This window comes from Lemur catta, chromosome 2 (assembly GCF_020740605.2).
Source record: "Lemur catta isolate mLemCat1 chromosome 2, mLemCat1.pri, whole genome shotgun sequence".
In the NCBI taxonomy this organism is placed as follows: domain Eukaryota; kingdom Metazoa; phylum Chordata; class Mammalia; order Primates; family Lemuridae; genus Lemur; species Lemur catta.
This window is the reverse complement of record NC_059129.1, coordinates 26,857,581-26,877,440: the sequence shown is the minus strand read 5'-3', so window position 1 is coordinate 26,877,440 and position 19,860 is coordinate 26,857,581. Positions and strand designations below refer to the sequence as shown.

At 48.3% G+C, this 19,860-nt stretch overlaps 1 protein-coding gene across 6 annotated transcripts in view; it reads right to left on the bottom strand.

Annotated features, from left to right (window-relative positions):
* The window catches only part of CUX1 (cut like homeobox 1), a 363,108-nt gene that overhangs the window by 264,563 nt on the left and 78,685 nt on the right, over positions 1–19,860 (bottom strand). For all 6 annotated transcript variants that reach the window (XM_045543045.1, XM_045543046.1, XM_045543043.1 and 3 more), the window contains exon 2: positions 17,898–18,008. In XM_045543045.1, the coding sequence (XP_045399001.1) occupies positions 17,898–18,008 (111 nt within the window). The remainder of the gene's footprint in view (positions 1–17,897; positions 18,009–19,860) is intronic.

Here is a 19,860-nt window from a genome sequence, read left to right as displayed (position 1 = left end):
GTTTCTCCCCACCCCCTACCTGGAAACAAGCTCAGGGCTGCTCCCCCCAGGGAGGGGAAACCCACCCTTTCAAACCTGGTCCTTCCCCAGCTGCACCCTGCCTCTTCCCCGTCCTTCTCAGCCAGGCATTTCCCAAATTCACAATCTGTACGTCCCCAGGTCCGCAGTCAGCACCCCACCCCGCAGCCCGGGAACAGCACTTCCCTGCCTGCTGCGTTACTGTCTGTCTCCCCCACCAGAACGTCAGCACCACCAGGGCAGGGACCTGGGCACCCTGCTCCCTGCTGCAGCCTCAGGGACTGGAACTGCCTGGCACACAGTTGGTCCACTACAAATATTTGTTGAACGGATAAGACATAACTCCCGATTCCTTATTTTAAGAGTGTGTGTCTCGCCAAGTCCACTATGACAGTGTCCAAGCTGTCCTGGCTCCACCTCTGTTCCCTGAACATCCATGCTGCAGCATGTGACATCAACCCAAAACGTAAGCCTGGCCATGTCACTGCCACGTGTACCCTCTGACCCTTGGCAAGGCCTTAGACAGAGGGAGGTCCAAGCTCTTCACCCTTGCTGTCCAACATCACCACCATGCGCCACCCCCCCCCCCCCCCCGCACCACACTGTTCGCACCTGGTGACAGCCCCACTCCGGCGCCACACCAGGTCCTGCCCGTGCACATCCCCCAGCGCCCTGTCTCTTGCTCCAAACACACACTGGGTGCTGCCCTCTCAATATTTTCATTTACTACTTTATATGGGAACAGTCCATCCCCATGCCAACCTCCCCGGCCGGGCCAGGAGTGAGTGCCCGGCACCCACAGCAGATGTGCCAGCGTGTCAACTGCAGGACATGAGCTGCGCAAGGCCGGATGGGGCCATGCCTAGTCCGTTCATGAGCTGCGGTCCCTGCGGCCGATTGCCCCGGCAGCCGTCACACAGACCCCCACTGCCCGCTTCACTGAGCGCACCGTTATTCCTCCTCCTCCTCCTTGCCCAGGGTGATGCTGTTTTCGCCTCTACTCCTAGAGAACACGACAAACCCAACTGTACTTTGGCCAGAACTGACTTGAAACAAACCTGCAAGTTTACTTTGGAAAGGAGTTAATAATAAAAGTTGGAAGGCATCTGCAGGGCGATAAACACCTCCTTTTTCCCTTCTCCCAGCTTCTGGCGCGGCACCATCCCCTCGTGGAAGCGCTTTCTGGGACACAACCACAAGTCCCATGACAAAGGGGCCAGGGAGTCCAGACACAGGGAAGGAGGAAGAGGATGAGGAGGTGGAAGGAGCGGGGGAAGAAAACCTCACAAAGAGCCATAAAATGTGTTTCTCATCTACCAAAAGCTGCGCTGCCATGAGAGGCTCTCGGCTGAGAGCTGAGTTTTTTAAAGTAGGATAGATTCTTGAAACCCTGCACCTTGCCAGGAAGAATGGGTAACAACCACCCCGCAAAGGTTCTAGAAACAAACACAGAAATAGAAGAGGCACTTTCTGAATCCAAACAAAATTGTTCTGCAAGTGCAGAAGATCATCAGAGCAATACAACCAGAATAAACATCTCTAATAACAAAATAACATTGAAAATAAGGCACTCTAAAAAATGTCAAATAAGCTATCTTTAAAATTAACGATCATAAAATTGTCATTGCTTTTAATCCCCAAGTTAGGTGGGAGGAAGTCAGAGGGAGATTTTCAAAGGTATCTTACACAACTTGACTTTTAGATCATAGTTAGAACATGTTAATGTCTGAATTTTTAACATACTACTATCCTTTTGCACAATAACAGGCATTCTATCTCACAAAGAGACCGAAGACATGACAGACTTCCTTGCAACTGTATTAAGGCTCCTCGGGATAGAAACAGTTCCTCTTCTGACCGACCACAGTGATTTCAATGGGCAGAGATACATATTTCATATTGAGAACATCATTAACTGGCTGATGAGGGTGAGGGGAGAGACAGGAGGAACGATCCAATACAGCGAACTTCACCAGCACACCATAAATGGCCCCCTTCTGGCTTTTTAACGACTGAACATCGCTTTTTAAAACTTTTACGACAGAAAACAGAAATAACTTTTTTTCATCATTTCAAAGTAATGCTCTAAAAGCTTTTCTCACTTAGGGCTAAAAGACATAATAGTTATTTTTAAATGTCTGGTTAAAAATTAGAAAGTCTCAAAGGTAAGCCACAAGTATGCGAACAAACCCTGGACATTTCTATTTCTGCCCAAATACCAAAGGGTACAGTAAATGAATGAATATATTCATCTTCACTCTGTAATCAAAACAGGCAAGTGTAGTTAAGAAATTTAAAAATGACCAAAACAGAAATTTTTATTTTCTATGTAACAGGAAACCTGCTGAAAGTTATATAGAAATTTGTACAATCTTAACATCAAAATCATTTTCTTTTTCCCAGTTTTAATTTAAAAAAGAAAAGAAAGGAAAACCATAAAATCCATTAAGAAATTCATGACAACAGATAGTGTGGCAATATAGATTTAATATTGCTTGTCTACCAAAAATGTAAAGAACTAGCTCCAAATTATTTTTTAAAAATCTTATTCTTTTTTAAGAAAAAGGAGTGTCCACTTAAGTATAAATACTAACAAAAGGTCTGTATTTTTTTTTAACTCCTCAGAATCCTTGGAATAATGCCTGCCAACTAAAACACCTACTATGAATTTAGTAATGGGTTATGCAAACATAAATTACAAGGCCAGACATTTTAAAAGGAAAAAAAAAAGTGATTTATTGACGCACTGGAGACACAGCAGGATAGAAGCACTATTTCAATTTTCCATATATTCCTCAACACTACAGATGTGTTAATGCAAAAAGAATTTAAAAATAAAAATGACTCTCCAGCTCTTCTGGTTCTAATATATATCAGCTCATTTACTTCAAAAGGGTTATCAACAAATTCATTTCCTGTACTTATAATCAAGAAAATTAATATACAGTCCAACATTTTATCTTGTTTCCAGTGTGAATGAAAAGTACATCTCAAAATCTGATTTCAGTAAAAATAAAAATATCACATCCCCTTATAATAGCAAAAAGTGTTAAACCACATGTCTTATTCTTCACTTATTAGCCCAACCTACCCTGATCATATTTTTTGACTTTAATTTGTTCGTCTCTAGCTGTGTAATCACAGATCACTTCCTTGTCTTATTTCACTGTTGGAACCAGTATTTTTTTCTTTACTGTGGCCAAACAATCGTTTAAATAGATGCGAGATATTTTTCATAGGTTGTTTATATCTAAACAAAATAAATAAAAATATACTTGTCTTCAACGTTTAATTCAAGGAAACAGAAGCTATCAACCCTTCTCTGACTAGGTCATGGGAATGGTACCGGGCCCGGGAAAATCCCTGAGCACACATCAACAGAGAAGGAACCTTCATTTTTCTTCACTTTGCCCACAGCTGACAGCTTCACAAATGGTCATCTTCAAAAGCACATGTAACTGTGGCTGAACGAGCCTATCTCAAAAATAAGCTTGAAAACACTCCACTACTAACACGTGTTTTTAAGATGCAGAGCTGCAAAAGAACATCTCTGTGCGTGCTGCTGGCACTGTGAACTCCTCCCCGGAGAAGGCTAATTGGAACGCACACCCGCACACGGTACGGGTTCCTGGCACTTTGATTATGTGAACACATCTGACCCCAGGGAAATAGGCTGAGACCAGCCCCATATTTCAGACAAACCAAACAGCCAATAGACAGTAATGGCTTTAAGCTACTGATGACCTGGGCCAAAAATGAAGACGCACTTAATCTTCTGAAGGAAACTGTCAATGTTGGGAGGCCCTGAGCCGACCTTTCCCTCGATCTTAATCACAGCCACCTATGATAACAGAGTGGGGTTTATTTTTATGCCTCGCTCCAGACTACAATGATCAATCCTTCAATTTTGACTATTTTGTGTCCACACAATGAACCAGAGTAAGTTAAGTCCGTGTAGTTTTCATGGATCCCTCGAGCCATGCAGGGAATGAAATTCGCCTAAGAATGAGACCTAAAATAATCCCGTCAAAACTCTAAAACACCTCATAAAGCCCCTCCAAATCCGCATAGTCAATGAAATCCCAATAAAAAAGTCCACTTAAAATTTCTATTTAAAAAATGGGAATTTTTTTTTAATGGAGCTGAATAAATGATTCTAAGAACCATATGGAAGGATAAAGCACCAAGCTGGGTCTAGACAGTGTTGTGGAGCGGTGAGGACAGCACCCTCCCTCCCAGACACCAAGACTTCCTAACAGCACGGTAATAAGACAGTAAGAATTATCAAAACACAGTGGGGCCAGGACAGACGACGGGGACAGGCCAGGGAGCCGAGAAGCTGAGCATGTACCTGGTGGAGCTGCTGAGAGCAGCTCGCTGGGGACAGGTGTTCTGGGACGGAGGAGTGGCTCCCAAGGGAAAAAGATAAAATGAGTCCCCAGCCACAGGAAGGCACTCCAGGCCTGCAAGGGAAAGCAAAACCAAAAACCTGCTGCAAGGAAACACAGGAGATTCTTTGCAACATGAGTGTGGGAAAGATTTCCCAAGTAAGATGCGAAAAACACATAAACCTTACAGGGAAAAATGGGGGGGGACACTCAGCTGCATGAAAATGAACATCTTCTACATGACAAATGGCACCATAAACACAGGGAAAAGACAGGCTGTGGCCTGGGAGGAGATATCAGCAATGTACACGCTCAACAAAAGATTCAGATTCAGAATATTAAAATTTCCTACTAATTGGCAAGAAAATAGCAAACAGCCCAGTAGGAAAATGGAAGAATGATATCATCTGGGAAGAAACAAAAGAGGACACGGTATACAGGCTGGTCATGGTACAAAAAGATGTTTACCTACATTAGAAATAAGGAAATGCAAAGTAAACAAAGTACCATTGCACACTCGTCGAACGAGAAAAATTGGCTAACACTGAGTGTCAGTAAGGATGTGGCCAAAACAGGTGCTGGGAGCTGGCCAGAGGGATGACAGCATTCAACTACCTGGAGAGCAACGACTGGCCACACCTAGCCAAGCTGATGAGGGCACACCCTGTAACCAGCGATCGTACTTCCGAGAGTTGCTCAAGGGGAGGCGGAGGTGGCTGTACCTTTTGGGTCCACCTGTGTGGCCACCCCTCAGACAAGAAATTCTTGGAAGAAACGTGCGCAGGGTCAGTTTGATGTAAAACTTGCTTAGAGCAGAAGTGTAACCTGTGCCTTACGGATGCGGCGTTCTCATCCCACAGCGTGGTGGCTGCTGGGGGAAGTGTCAGGAGCTAAGTGTGCCCCACCCCCGGCCCCCACCAGGCATCCCCAGCAAGAGTCGAGCTGTCAGAGAGTTGTCAAATCTGGGACACTTTGTCACAGACTGCTTTGTAGCAGGCCCTCTTTGAAAGCATCCCAAGTGCAGAGTCAGAGAATGGGTCAAACTGGGGCTCCCACCGGCCTTCTGAGCTAAAAATGGTGACCTCTCAAATGTGAAGTAGGGAACCACCAAGCGGGGGGTCCTCAAGCTTGAAACTGCCTCCAGATGCAAATGACCCACTTGAGAAGCAGTTCAATCTCTCTCGCCCCTGAACACAGGGGAAAGGCTGTCTGCTGGCGAGCCCAGTGGGGGGAAGGTAGCTGCAGGGGCTCTAGGGACACTCCCCAGGGACCTGGTCTGGCACAGACCTGTCATCAGTCTGCCTGGATTCAGAACCTCCAGGCAACTTTGCCAGGTGACTTACTCCTCCTCTCTGGGCCTCAGTTTCCCTCTCTTTGAAATAGATAAGCATTCTGTGAGAGCTAAATCAGTCAATGCATTTAAAGTGTTTAGGATAGTGCTTGGCACATAGTAAGTGTTCAATAAATGCCGGCTGTTGTTAAAAGCTATTATTACTGCGCCCCTCAAGTTACCAGAGCCCTTAAAACAAAGTCTGCCTGGTGCACCGCACTCCACACACGGTGGGATTGCCATGCACGCCTGCTCCACACAGGAATGAATTCTGGGCAGGAAAACCTCACTCTTAGGTAGGCGATGCCTAACGAGAAGAAAGGGCTGGGCCTGGGTCTGGGCCCACAGGGAGCAAACAGAACAAGGGAACCTTCGGAAGCAGGAGGAGGCCCTGCTCCAGAGGCCTGTGCGGTTTTCTGCCACACGAAACTTTGCCCACACCTCCTTTCTCAGGGCAAACAACAGAGGTGACATGGCCTGCTCAGATCTCTAGTTGGTGGCAGAGTCAGAATGAGCACGTAAGTGTCCTGATTCCCAACTAAATGCTCCTTCAGCTACACCGACTAGACCACAGTGTCTTCCTGTTAAAAACTGGGCCGCAAACAAAATTACTACACTCTGCACAACAGGCTGGTAATGCTCCTTGTAAATTCACTTTTTATGCAAGTCACACTTGCAAGTTAAAACCGAGAGCCGACATTAGTCAGCAATCAAAGGTCAGGGATTAGCCCACCCACCCCACTCCTGGCCAAAGAAAGAAAACCCCAAGACAGCAGCTCTCAGAGTCAGTGGGACTCGACATCCCACTGCCTCTTTCTCCACTGGCACAATCTCAAAACGGAAGGGAAGATCTTCCTGTGCTTTGATTTACAGTCGATTCCTTAAGTTAAGAAGCATTCTCCGGCCAGTGTCAAATTTTAGCCTGTAGCTGACTGCTCCTCCCTGGATGTGCTTCCACAAAATGCACCCCCCACACCCCTTTAAATGAGCATACCACTTAGAGGCAATCCTCAAAGCAGTTTTCTTTTTTAAAAAACAGAAGAGGAATCGCTTACAATTAAGTGACTAGAAACTTGACTTCTGGAACCTAACAAACAGTTTGCTCTGCGGTTATGTCTCATTCTCGGGGCCTGTCCGCCTGGGTAAATCCTGGCAGGCGGGGGCTTACGGCAGTGATGATACCCACCCACCTCCCTCAGGTGACTTCGAGGAGCAGAGACAAGGCAGCAACGCATTTAGCATATTGCTTGGCTACTACTAAGGGCTCGATAAATAATAATAGTTCACCATGATTTTAACCACATCTCACAGCTTTCACATTTAGCCATTATACCTTAAAAATTGTGCTCAACAAGGAGATTTATTGAGAAAAGGCAGAGAACGCTTTTTTCTACCCAAGTTTTTACTGCATCCTATACAGAAAGATGTTCTCCATTCCAAATGCATTTCAGGTGAGGTTACTGACCAGAACGACAAGTTATGGGCTATTCTCAAAGAACAGCTTCCAAGAAGAGCGCCCAGCAGTGAATATCTCCACTCTTTGAACAGTAAAACTAGTGCAAGGGGAAAGAAAACTATCTGGACACATATGGAAAAAGAAAATATCATATTTTACCAAATCTATTCAAGTCTGCAGTAGAAATTAGGGTCCACCCTATGATTTAAGTGTTGGGTTTTTTTTTTCTTTTTTGGTGTTCATTTATAGCTTTAAAACCCACTCCTAAACACAATTTCTCCTTTTAAAAGAGTAGATTTTAATGACGTACACATGGCACATCATTTATTGAACTTCTACTACTTGCCAGGGCTGTTCCAGATATTCCACTGCAGCTTGTCTGACCAGTAACAACTGCAAGGTCACTGTCATCACTCCCATTTTTTGGATGAGAGAATGGAGGCTCAGAGGTGATATAACTCAGCATAGTTTCAACTAAAATTCCACACATGAATCCAATGACGGACTTTTCCTTTTGACAGTTATTAAACTCTCAGATAATTTGTCTGCTGTCCTTAAAATAGCCCTTTAAAAGCCATCGGGCACAGGGAAGCGGCCACGCAGGGCTGAGGAAGGAAAAGGAATGCTGGCCCTGCAGGCGTTTCCGCGAGTGAGGCTGGACTGTCCGTCTGTCCTGAGATGCTCCCGGGATGAAAGCCCGGCTGCTGTGGTCTTCGGATGCCACCCAGCTGCCCCTGGGCCAAACACACAGCTCTGGCTGCTCCCGGTGACACCAAACGGAGAACCTGAGGGGTTAACTCCCCACTGACTACCTGAGGATACACAATCAGGTCTCCCTCAAACTCTGGCATTCACTGATGGAACTTTCTAACGCCCAAATTAAATGGCATCCCTGGTCTTAGGGGGTAGAGACACAGAATCTGATGTCTAAAAGTACCCAAGTGCCAAGAGCCAATGAAGATGCTCAGGCCTTAGATGAAAGAAATTTGGGAGACCCCAATGCTAACTGACCAGCCCCAATTCATCAATGGTTGTTTCAAAGTCTCCACTAACGGCCCTGAGTGTGTGTGAGACAGAGAGAGTGCGGGAACTTTCTCTGACTCCCTCAAGTACCTTCCCCCATCCAGCTCGCTCACAGCCACCTGTCCTCTTTTCGTCCTTATCACCAGCTGAAATCCTCTGCTGTCACCTGCTTGCCTGCCCCTGCTGGGGCAGAGACTGTGAGAGCTGGAACCTGCTCTCTCTGTCCCTGCCGTACCTCAGACTGTCCTGGCCCTCGGAAGGGGCTTGGCGCTACTTTATAAGAAAGGAAGGGAAGGGAAAGAGAGAGGAAGGAAAGTACATATTGAGCAACTATTAAAATGCACTGGACATTTTAATTCATGTCACCCTCCTAGCAGCTAGGATATTATCAGTCTTTCCGTTGACAGATAAGGGTCCAAGTCTCAGAACCGTTAGTGACCTTGCTCAAGGCCACTGCCTCTCACCACTAACTAGTTATCCAGTCCACTCCTGGCCTGAGACTAGACATTTACCTCCCAGGACCCCTTGAAGCTGGCAGAATACTATTTTCACAGATGAAGGAACTGAGGTGAGTGTCTGTCCCAAGGCTGCTGAGGTCACGACATTGAGCAATGAAGCCAGGTCTCGACTACCACACGATGCGCCAACTGCGCCAGAGCCCAGGCTAATTCCTCTGCTCCATCAGGCCTCCCCTGGTGCCCTGAGCATGCTGTAGGGTCTTTCTGGAATGCAGCGGAATAACGTGGCCACCAGCCATTCCTGACCTGGGGCCGAATGAGGCTGACGTGCATTCATTACTCAAGGCAGCTTTTCTTCCCTAGGGACCCAAAAGACATGAGAAAATAACTTCTTGAGTTGATAAACTGGCTTCAAGAGTTCTTAATTGGTAACAGTTAAAAAGTTCACTTTTAATTTTTAAACTTTTTCTAGTTAAAGTCTTATTATAACTCAACAGTGGGTGATTCTAGAATGATTAAACGCCCAAGTTGATTATTTGGGATTTATAAGTTTGCAAAATACTGGAGTGGCCTTTTTTAAACTAAGTCGTCACTGCAAAGATGAAAATTCACAGGATACTTTCATGTGGGGAGTTTCTTCAGAGGACCAGGAGAGAACGGCTGAATAAAAACCTGTTTGGGGATTCGCACACCCCCATGAAGAGAGGAATTTTTTAAAAAAAAATAACAACTTTATTGAAATATAATTTACATGCCATAAAACTCACCCTTTTAAAGTATACAATTCGGTGGTATTTAGCACGTTCACAAAGTTGTGCAACTATCACCACTGTCTACTTACCAGAACTTTTTTTTTTTCCTGAGACAGTCTCGCTTTGTCACCTAGGCTGGAGTGTAGTGGCCTCATCATAGCTCACTGCAACCTCCAACTCCTGGGCTCAAGCCATCCTCCTGCTTCAGCCTCCCAAGTAGCTGGGCCTACAAGGACGTGCCACCACATCCAGCTAATTTTTCTACTTTTTGTAAAGACGGGGTCTTGCAATGTTGCCCAGGCTGGTCTCAAACTCCTAGCCTCAAGCGATCCTCCCATCTCAGCCTCCCAAAATGCTAGGATTACAGGCATGAGACACCACACCTGACCTATTTTTATATTCCCAAAAGAAACCCCACACTCATCATCAGTCACTCCCCATTTCCCCTTCCCCAGCCACTGGCAACCACTAATTTACTTTCTGTCCCTATGGATTTGCTTGTTCCAGTCACTTCATATAAATGGAATCACGTGATATTTTGTGTCTGGTTTCTTCCACTCACCATGTTTCCAAGGTCCACCCATGCCGTAGCATGTACCAAGTACTTTACTCCTTTTTCTGGCTGAATAGTATTCTATTGTATGGGTATACTACTTTTTTAAATCAGTTCATCCATTGATAGACATCAGGATTCTTTCTACTTTTTGGCTATTTTGAATAATTTTGCTATGAACATTCATGTACAAGGTTTTGTGAGTTCATGTTTTCATTTCTTGGGGTACAGGCCTAGGAGTGGAAGTACTAGCCACATGGTAACTCCAGGTTTAACTTTTTTTTTTTTTTTTGAGACAGAGTCTTGGTCTGTCACCCAGGCTAGAGTGCTGTGGCGTCAGCCTAGCTCACAGCAACCTCAAACTCCCAGGGGCTCAAGCAATCCTCCTGCCTCAGCCTCCCGAGTAGCCGGGAATACAGGCATGAGCCACCATGCTCAGCTAATTTTTTCTATTTTTGGTAGAGAACAGGTCTCCCTCTTGCTCAGGCTGGTCTCAAAACTCCTGACTTCAAGTGATCCTCCCACCTCAGCCTCCCAGAGTGCTAGGATTATGGGCGTGAGCTGCCTTGCCCAACCCAGCTTTAACTTTTCGAGGAATTGCCAAAGAAAGGCAAATCTTAAAAATCTTTTTTTCAGTTTTGCACAAAAAATTAAATGAAACTGAATCATCAAATAAAATTTTATATATCTACCTGTTTGAGAAATAAATCTTATAGAGTGAGGTAATTAACATTTTAAAAAAATGTTGTGGAAAGAAAAGATTTCTACGTGAATGCTATAAACGCCATAGAACCTTTCAACTGTAGTCATCAGTTGCCATGGTGTTCGAGGTACAGGGCTGAATATAAACAGGGTGGACACACACAGCTCCTGCCCCGCAGGCCCTTGGGCTTTAGAAGTGGGACAAAGTACTTGTGCTGTGGATTCAGAGCTGCTGCAGTGAGAAGTCCCCAAGATCTGCTGCCCGCTGTGTGGTGGGAGGTGTTCACATCCCCAGTGTGTGACCACCCTGGGCCCCAAGTCTTTCTTCCCAGTTCAGAGACCTCCTTCTCCGTCACTGTCCTTCCTGCCAGGACGGGCCTGGTGTGCCCTCCTCTCTAAAAGCCGTGGTTTGTCAAATCAGTGCTGCAGGCCTTTGATCACTCCAACTCAACACGTGCCCAACGTGATACAAGGAAAATGAGGGTGGGTGAGTGGCTTTAGACTCTAATGAGGGCTGATGCAAAATCTGTTATAAACAAGAGAGGAGGTGAGAGTCCAGTGGCTACCTCGAACCTGCCAAGCAGTTGCTGACAAAGTCTGGACACTGTTTTGGGTTTAAAAAGCACTGGGGAGCACACGTGACCTCACTGAATCCTCATACCAGTTCCATGATGGGGTCATCCCGACTGCCCTCACCTTAGTTATCTGAGGACGCCAGGCCCTGGCGACGCCATCCGGGGGCAGCCTGCACACACGTGTCCGTGGAGTCGCAACTTTATTTTTAAGTGACTCTCTCTTTCCAGGCTGAGTCACTCCTGCAGTGTCTATATAAAGGCTGTTGAGGCAGTGACTAAATGCATCTGGGCCGAGGCCACAACTATATATTACTACCCTCCGCCACCCCCACCCTTCTGACTCCCTTTCTCACAGGGAGTGAAAGTGAGTCGTCAAGTTCGCGTCTTCCATTCTTTTGTCTTCCTCACCTCGGCAAGAAGGGAGCAGCTGAGGTGTCAAAAAGACAGGACTCACATCGTTTCCAGCTCACCTCAGAAACAGCACGTCCTGATCCAGAACGAGAGGAGAGAGACCCCTCCCCTCACCCCACCTGCCAGAGCCCAGAGGGAGTTGACAAATCTACCCCATGTCAACGACGGCGCGAGATTTCTGTCCAGGTCACATCTCAAGACAGCCCCCAAGTCTGGTTTCTCACCAGTCATCCAGGAACGTAAAGATCAGAAGACATTCTGGGTCTGAGGTAGAAAAGGCAAATTAAGATGCCGGGAGACTCAGAACATGAAACCCAGTGGATGGCAGTTACATGAGCAGCAGAGAGGGTGTCCCTTGTCACAAACTGGGCATGCTGAGTCAGCTGTCACTGCCAAAGGGGCTGCTCCTGGCATCACGCCCAAGACCCCTCTATGGGGCAGACAGCGAGTGAGGAAGAGGTGGTTCCCTGACCACAGGGAACTGGGCCCCCAAGTCAGGCCCAGAGACAGGGGAGAGACGTCACAGCACTTGGGCAGGACAGATGCAGAAAGCACAGACGCAGACGGCTAGCATGGTGGACCGGGTGTCATTAGGATTAACGCTCTAGCGATCCAGAAATGTTCAGGCAAAAATACATCGGGGGGAACAATGACCCACGAGAGCCCTTCAGCTGCAGTTCAACTTGCCCCACAGAGCGATGGGGCCTGATTAACTTATCGAAGTCCTCCACACCAACCGAGAAACATTCTGGGGTAGGACTGGGCCCGCTGAAGTGACAAGGATGAGCCCTGAGGCTGGTTTATTATACAATCGCTGCATCTCAGGAATGCGGTTCCCTCCTCTCTTGCCCCCATAAAGGATGGCTCTTCCCAAACCGAAAAGCAGCAGAGCAGAACAAAACAAAACGGCCCCTGTGCTCTTCCTGGAAGCAAGTCTGACACTGAAGACCACCCTCCTGACGGGCAAGTGTCGCATTAAATGGCACAGTCCTGAAGCAAGGCCTTTGCCGCAGGTTCCTCCAGCGAGGACCCCACCCTGGCTTACTCAGCTCAAATCTGCCTAGCCACGCCCCCCACCCCGGGCCCCTGAACCCCCCCAGGGCAGGGCCTGCGAGCTGGGACTGCAAGTCACAGGCAGCACATTGCCTACAACCTCCCATGACCTCACCTTAAGGGCCTCGGCTGCACAAAGCCCATCTGGGTTAGCTCTGGATGCTCGTCTTGTCAGGAGCCGGTAAGGCACAGGCTCAGCAGCCAGACTGCTCAGGTTCATGTCCCGGCTTGGCCAAGAAGTAGCTGTGGGATTCTCAGACAAACATTTGCCCCAGGAGCAAACTTACAACTTAACCGAACAGATGAGCAATTCCCAGGCAGAATCATGAAGCCCTGCAGTGACCCTTCTTGCAGAGCCAGATGAGAAATAACTCAGTTTCCAGGTGCTTTCGGCCTCACCCATCCCCCAGGCACCTGGGACCAGGCAAGACCTCTGGAATCACACGCGGGAGATTGAGAATTCGACCTCTGATCAAAGCAACAGAACAGCAAAGGGCGAATGAGAAGGCTAAGACATTTCACAGCTCTACCACCACCAGGCCTCCAGAAAGCTGCTGCCAGTCCACAGAGCCCCACGCCACCCTCTACGCACCTCCCAGTCCCCAGCACCCAGCCCAGGGCCAGGGCACAGCTGGTCCCTGCTCAGCACCGGCCACCTCCCTCTTTGATCCCCCCTTGCCCTGGGGCACAAGGAGGAAGAGGAGAGAGGAGACCCATGCAGTGTTGCTGGCATAGCAAACTGAAACCGCACTGTGGCCCAGGGAAATGTGTCCCAAACCAAGGGCACAGGATGCGTGCTAAGGGGTCCGCCAGTAACTGTGTGCAAACACGTGCATTTCTCAGGGGAGCGGAACCTTAACATTCATCGATATTTTAAAGGTTAAGAACCAACGCTCAAAAAGCAGAACTGTTTATCTACAATAAGGGTTACTGAGCCATATGTGGCTTATCCAGAGAACTTTTATCACCACTGACCTAAGAGCGTTTCTGTGGGGAAAGTCTACAGCGGGAAGATTCCAGGCATACCATCCCAGCACTCCACATGCTATACGACTGTGTTCTATTCGCTTCATAAGAAAGATAAGAAACTGTTCAAGAACAGTGAAAGAATTTTGTCCCCAAACTATCTAGCACATGGAAGGTGTTCAATAAATATTTGTAAAATGATTAACTTTTTACAAACCAACTCTTGAAACACTTTAAGCCAAAACTACCTATAGCTATTCTTTTTTTTTTTTTTTTTTTTTTTTTTAAGTTCCCCAAGCTAGCTTTGAGGAGCAGGAATCAACTGCATCTAGTAGGTTACCTAGTGATTGCTCCAAGTCACCACTGAACAACAGACTGGACTGGACTCTCGGTGCCCGGCCTCTGTGGAGCCATTCATTGCATGCACACACACACATACGTATACACATGCACACACAGCAACCCTGTGAGCTGGGCCCTGTCATTACTTTTTTTATAGATGATGAAACTAAGACTTTGGGAGGTAAGTAATTTGCCCAAATGCACACGGCCAGTAAGTCACCTGCAGTAATAACCATGGAAAGAAGACGCCCTAGAAATACCCACTGTCTACGATGTGCAACCGCTGATTCTTAATTCAATGGGGAATGGATGTTCAGTTAGAATATTTAAAAACATTTTTCTTTCTAAAAGGACTCTTGATTGACTCAAACAAAATGCATAGAATTTTATTCACAGGATAACTGCAATCTCCTTCAAATTAACTACAATTTTGGATCAAAAAGACATAAGCGGCCGGGCGCGGTGGCTCACACCTGTAATCCCAGCACTTTGGGAGACTGAGGCAGGACCATCGCTTGAGCCCAGGAGTTCAAGGCTGCAGAAAGCTATGATCAGGCCACTGTACTCCAGCCTAGGCAAAAGAGCAAGTCCCTGTCTCTAAAAATTATAATAATAATATCAAGTAACTACAAATGCATTCGTCTAATGACATGACACTGAAACTTTAAAAAATTCATTCGAAACAAAAAGCACTCAAGGCTTCCAGCCACCTCGGTGCCCACCTCCTGATGTTCCTGTGGCTGCTCCCACCACGCAGCACCCCTCCCCGCCTTCCCAGACACCTCCCCATCGCAGCCCACCTTTTTTTCCCAGTAGCTTCTGGTAAGAGCTAGTCTAGGAAAATATGAATTCCCTGATGGGGAGACTAAACCGTAGTGACCTCTGAATTCTCTCGGGTGGTGCCTAATCCTACATGTTAGACATGTCAGACACTCTACGGACACCAGGAGGAAATTTTCTCCCTTCTCATAACAAAGAGGTACTCGGGCATTTTCATCGAGAACCAACACACTTGGTGCGATGCCAGCGAGAACACCACCAGCCCTGGCTCCACCACACGTGAGGCCTCAGGACCCTGGGCCTTGTTCCTAGGGAAGAGGAGGTCTTCCCTGCCGACAAGCCAGGTTTTTTTTTACCCTGCAGAATGAAGCTCTAGGCAACTTTCTTTTCACATGTGCAACTTCTAGAAGTGTTACCTCCATGGCGAGTGTTAATCCACTTCTTGGTTACGTAATAACCCGTCTAGTGGTATAGCCAAAGGAAGTGACCGATGTCGGGGCTCCTCAAGACTGACACCCCAAACAAGCGATGATTCAATACCCCCTCTTGGCCCAGGCCGGGCACTCGCCTGAGGCTCCACACATGCTGTCAGATCCCCCCAGCCACACGCATGTACTGACAGAGCACTGTCCCACACGTGCTATCATAGCTACACACACACACACACACGTGCTATCAGAGCCCTGCCCCACACATACATGTATGGTCAAAGCTACTCACACACACACACCCCTGTGTACCCCGGAGGACTCTGCCTGCAGCTACCCACTCTCACCACCAACTCTGACTTTAAGTGGCTTCAAAATTTCCGGCAGAAGATTCTGGCCCGCAGAAAAAGTGAACTGGGTCACTTTTGGGTCAGGCTTCCCATGGGGCCCCACAGAGATTCCAGGATGATCCTCAGACAGGCAAGTGCAAAGGAAGCCCCACCCCCCGGCCTCCCCAGACACTCGTGCCACAGCAAGACCCTCCTCACTGCAGCAAAAGCAGAGGAAACAGGTGCTGGCTGTGACCACCTGGCAGTAGTCAGGCCGGGAACAAGCACGATGGCCTCCTTCTACCCCCTCCATCCCTTCCAGGTGGGGTTCCGGCCCCCACGGAAGACAATGTCTATCCGGGTACCCTGAAAAGAAATGCCCCAAATGCCATTTACCAACCAGGCTGCCTCCTCCCTGAGCCTCTTCCGTTTATTGGGGTTACAAGGAAATAAAAAGGCAAAGTTTGAGGCCAGGTTTTTTTTTGAGTAACTGATGTGGGATTCAACACGAGCCACATGAGCTGCCCGCTAGCTCCTGCAGGACAGGCCTGTTGGGCGCCCACAGAGGGACAGGGCTCGGTGCAGCTCGATCAACACCCACCAGCCTCGCTAGGGTTGAGGCAGCCGGAGGGGAGGACGCTCCTCCTCCACGGGCACTGCCATTCGCGGCTGAGGAGCCTGGGATTTCTGGGGCCTACCCGGGACCCAGTTCTCTGCTCCACCCCGCCCCCGACTGTATGACAGACTGTATTTATTTATTTGTTGCCCATCGCCTCAAAAGGATGGCCTTGTTCTTCTTCAGGATTTTCTAGGGAAACCCCAGGACATCTGGTCACCAAGGGAAGGGCAGAGAGAACACAGGACAGCGGCCACAGCTAGATACAGGAACGGCGCCAAGAGCGGCTCCAGAGATGGGCGGGAAGCGGGTCAGCCTAGGGAAACAGAGGCAAGGCCGAGAGCTCTGGAAATGCCACAACTGGGGCCTCCAGGAGGGTCTGCTCTGCAGCAGCTGAGAGACGGGAGCAGAGGCTGCCGCTGGCTCCTGCCTTTACTCACCAGGCTGAACAGAGAGAACAGGGCCCCCCACCCTCCGACAGCCGCAGAGGGCGGCAGCGCCCCAGCAGCAGTGACTCCGACCGAGTTTCTGCTCTGAGCAGACGGGAAGACCCACAGCCCAGGGCAGGCGGAGGCGGAGGGTAGGCAGTGGTCTGAGAGCTGAACCTCTTAGGTGCGTCTACTGCTGGAGCCTTCTTTCTTCCTACCCTGTTTTCTTCCAAAATGTTTATTCTAAAATACAGGGTTCATAATTTGTTTTCCAAAATGATTCAAGATAGCACTCCCTTCAATAGCAAAGCTCCTTCGAAACATTTTAAATGAGTCCACTTTTAAAAATTCAGTTCACACCTAATGTTTCAGAAATATCATATTATACGAGTTAGGGGCATCTCTCCCAGAAAGTGGCTTTGCTTCCAGGCCTGTTCCTTTGTCCTACGTGGAAGAACTGAGAGCTGTGGGAAGATTCCCAAGGCCTGGGAGCCCTCCCGTCCGAGGGGAAGTGCAGAGGCTGGGGGCCGAGCCCACGGCAAGAGAACCATCGGGGACTGACTGACAGAAGATAATACCCCCCATCCCACCCCCGCCAAAGCAAAGCCCCGGTCTGCTCATCCTTCTGTGACACTTCGCTTCTTTTTTATTTCTCACTATACACTTGACAGAGACAGAAGAGAAAAAGAGACCTAGAAACAGACTAGGAAAATGTAGCCCCAGTGACTCTCAACATTGGCCCTCCTAATGCACACATGCAAGAAAAAAAAGGGAGCAGGTGACAAGGTCATTCCCAGTGCCTTACAGATTATTTCAAGAAACACAGAGGTATTAAAAAGGTCCTTGCAGATTCTATGTCTGTCTTACAAGAAGTATCGGCATGTGGCTACTCTCAGATGTGTGCAGCCTCCAGTACCGGGGAGGCAGGCCCTGAGGCCCCTCTGCCCCACAGTGTCCTTCGTAGATTTTGGTGGCATGCTACCAACGTGGGGCCAGAGGCTGGGCTGGGCTCGAGGGTCTGAGACATCCACACACCTGCCCACAAATTTTCACCTACCCAGCTTGTTCAGTATCTGCACTTGGAATTAGCTCAGACTTTATTATTTCCAGACAACCTATCAATTGCCATGTCCCCCCAGCCTGCTGGGATGGGGCTGAGGACATCGGAGAAAGGAGCAGGCTGTTTCCCACACGTTTGATGAAGATGAAATGCCTACGACACGTCGTCTGAATGTGTACCAGAATAATAAGACCCCTTAAAAGAGATCTCGAGGGCAGCCCCACCTCACCTCTGGAGTGTTCTTCTTGAACTCTCGGCTCTGCTCGATAAGCCGCTTTCTGGACTGTTCACTTTCATCTTGCCGGTTCGCCAATACTGTTGCGGTGGCATCGAGTTCTCTCTGTTGAGAAAGACAAAAAAGGAAAAGCAAGATTGTAATTGTGCCTTGTACCAGAGGAGATCATATTTGCATTTGACCAGAACATCAAGTAGAGACCCTGGTGGCTCCAGGGATTTTTAACTCATTGGCAGAGGAGGGGCTGCAATTAACAGAATCCATCCACCCCATGCGCATTGGTCTGAGAAAACCAAACTTGCCCAGCTTGGTGCGTCGTGCATCTACATGCATTCCACAGACGACTCTGATCCTGTAACAGAACACGCAGAAACACCTTCCTGCTAAAACCAGTCGGGCCAACGCACGCCCCTCCCTGGCACTGCTCCTGTCTGTTCTTCCAGCTATCCCGGAGGGCGCTGGTCGCTCTGCTGAGCTCTGCCCACTTATCGGGGCACTCAGCCTGGCTGTCCTTCAACGTGTGGGCCCAGGACCGTGTGTAGTAATACTGGATTTGGTTTGTTTTGTTTCTTTTTTTTTTTCCAATTGAGACAGAGTCTCACTCTGTCACCCCAACTACAGTGCAGTGAGGTTATTCTAGCTCACCACGACCTCAAAATCTTGGGCTCAAGTGGTCCTTCTGCCTCAGCCTCCTGAATATCTGGGACCACAGGCATGCACCACCATACCTTGCTAATTTTTCTTTTTGTTGGTAGAGACAGCGTCTTGCTGATGCCCAGGCTGCTCTTGAACTCATGGCCTCAAGTGGTCCTCCCCCCTCCCAGAGTGGTAGGATTATAGGCGTGAGCCACCACACCCAGCCTTGATTTGTTTTCATTCAACAAATACTTATTCTGAGCTTCCTCTAGGCCAACCATCCTGTTTGGGACCATTAACCTATTACTAGTTTTCAAGAGGGACCTTTAAGAGATAAATACCAAGAATAATTATTTCCAATATCTTGTAAACTTTTTGGAAATGAGGCACCTGGAAGCCACAGTTTTTCTCAAATTATGTTACTTGCACAGGAACCCCAAGGACCACAGGAACCCCAAGGACCACAGGAGTGGGTGTCATAAGAGAGGACCTGCAGGGCCTGAGGGCTTTGGCCCCTGCTACGCACGACCAACTGACACTCGGCGCATCCAAGAACTCGTGCCCTGGCCTCCGAAATTCTGGGAGGAGCTGCCAAGAGAATCTGTTTCAAACAAGCCTGCAGCAGATGGGCCCAGAATGGTGCTCCAGGCTGACAGCAGGAGGACAAGGACACGTTGCCGTAGCCACCAAAAGGCCTGTTTTCTTGCTGAGTCGTTTCAGTGACTAAAGACACACGGCAGCACATTCTGCTTAGACTCAAGGTGGCTGCTCCGAGTGGTTTCTCAATGGCAGGGAACACTACCCTGAGACGAGCTGAGCAGAAACCCCACAAAGCAAGGGCAGAAAGGCGCGCGTGGTCAAAGCTGAAGATCATCACCAGACCTCCAAGAAGCGAGTAGAGTCTCTCCACCCCTCTCCGCCCACCTCACCGAGTCCCACCTGCCTTCCTTCTCAGTGGAAATAACCCAGCAAGTCTGTAAGCCCTGCTGTAAACGCTTCGTTGGTGCCACTACGGGGTGGGCCGCTGCCAGACAGGATGACAGAGTGCTGGAACACACATCCAGAGTGCTGTCAGCTCAGAAATCAGAGAGAGTTTAAAAAGGAGGGGAGAGGGGGAAAAAACCCTAACAAACCAGCGATGGGGGTAGAAACCACCGCACCAAACTCTCCCCTTAGTATTTCTGGCATTAAAGTAAACCTTGGGCAAACAAGTCCTAAAGAATAACGTGGGCTAGGATTCAAGAACAGATGTCAAAGCTATTGCAGAAAAGAGGGAAACACTGAACATTTTGATAGACCACATTTGAAACGCATCCCAGTC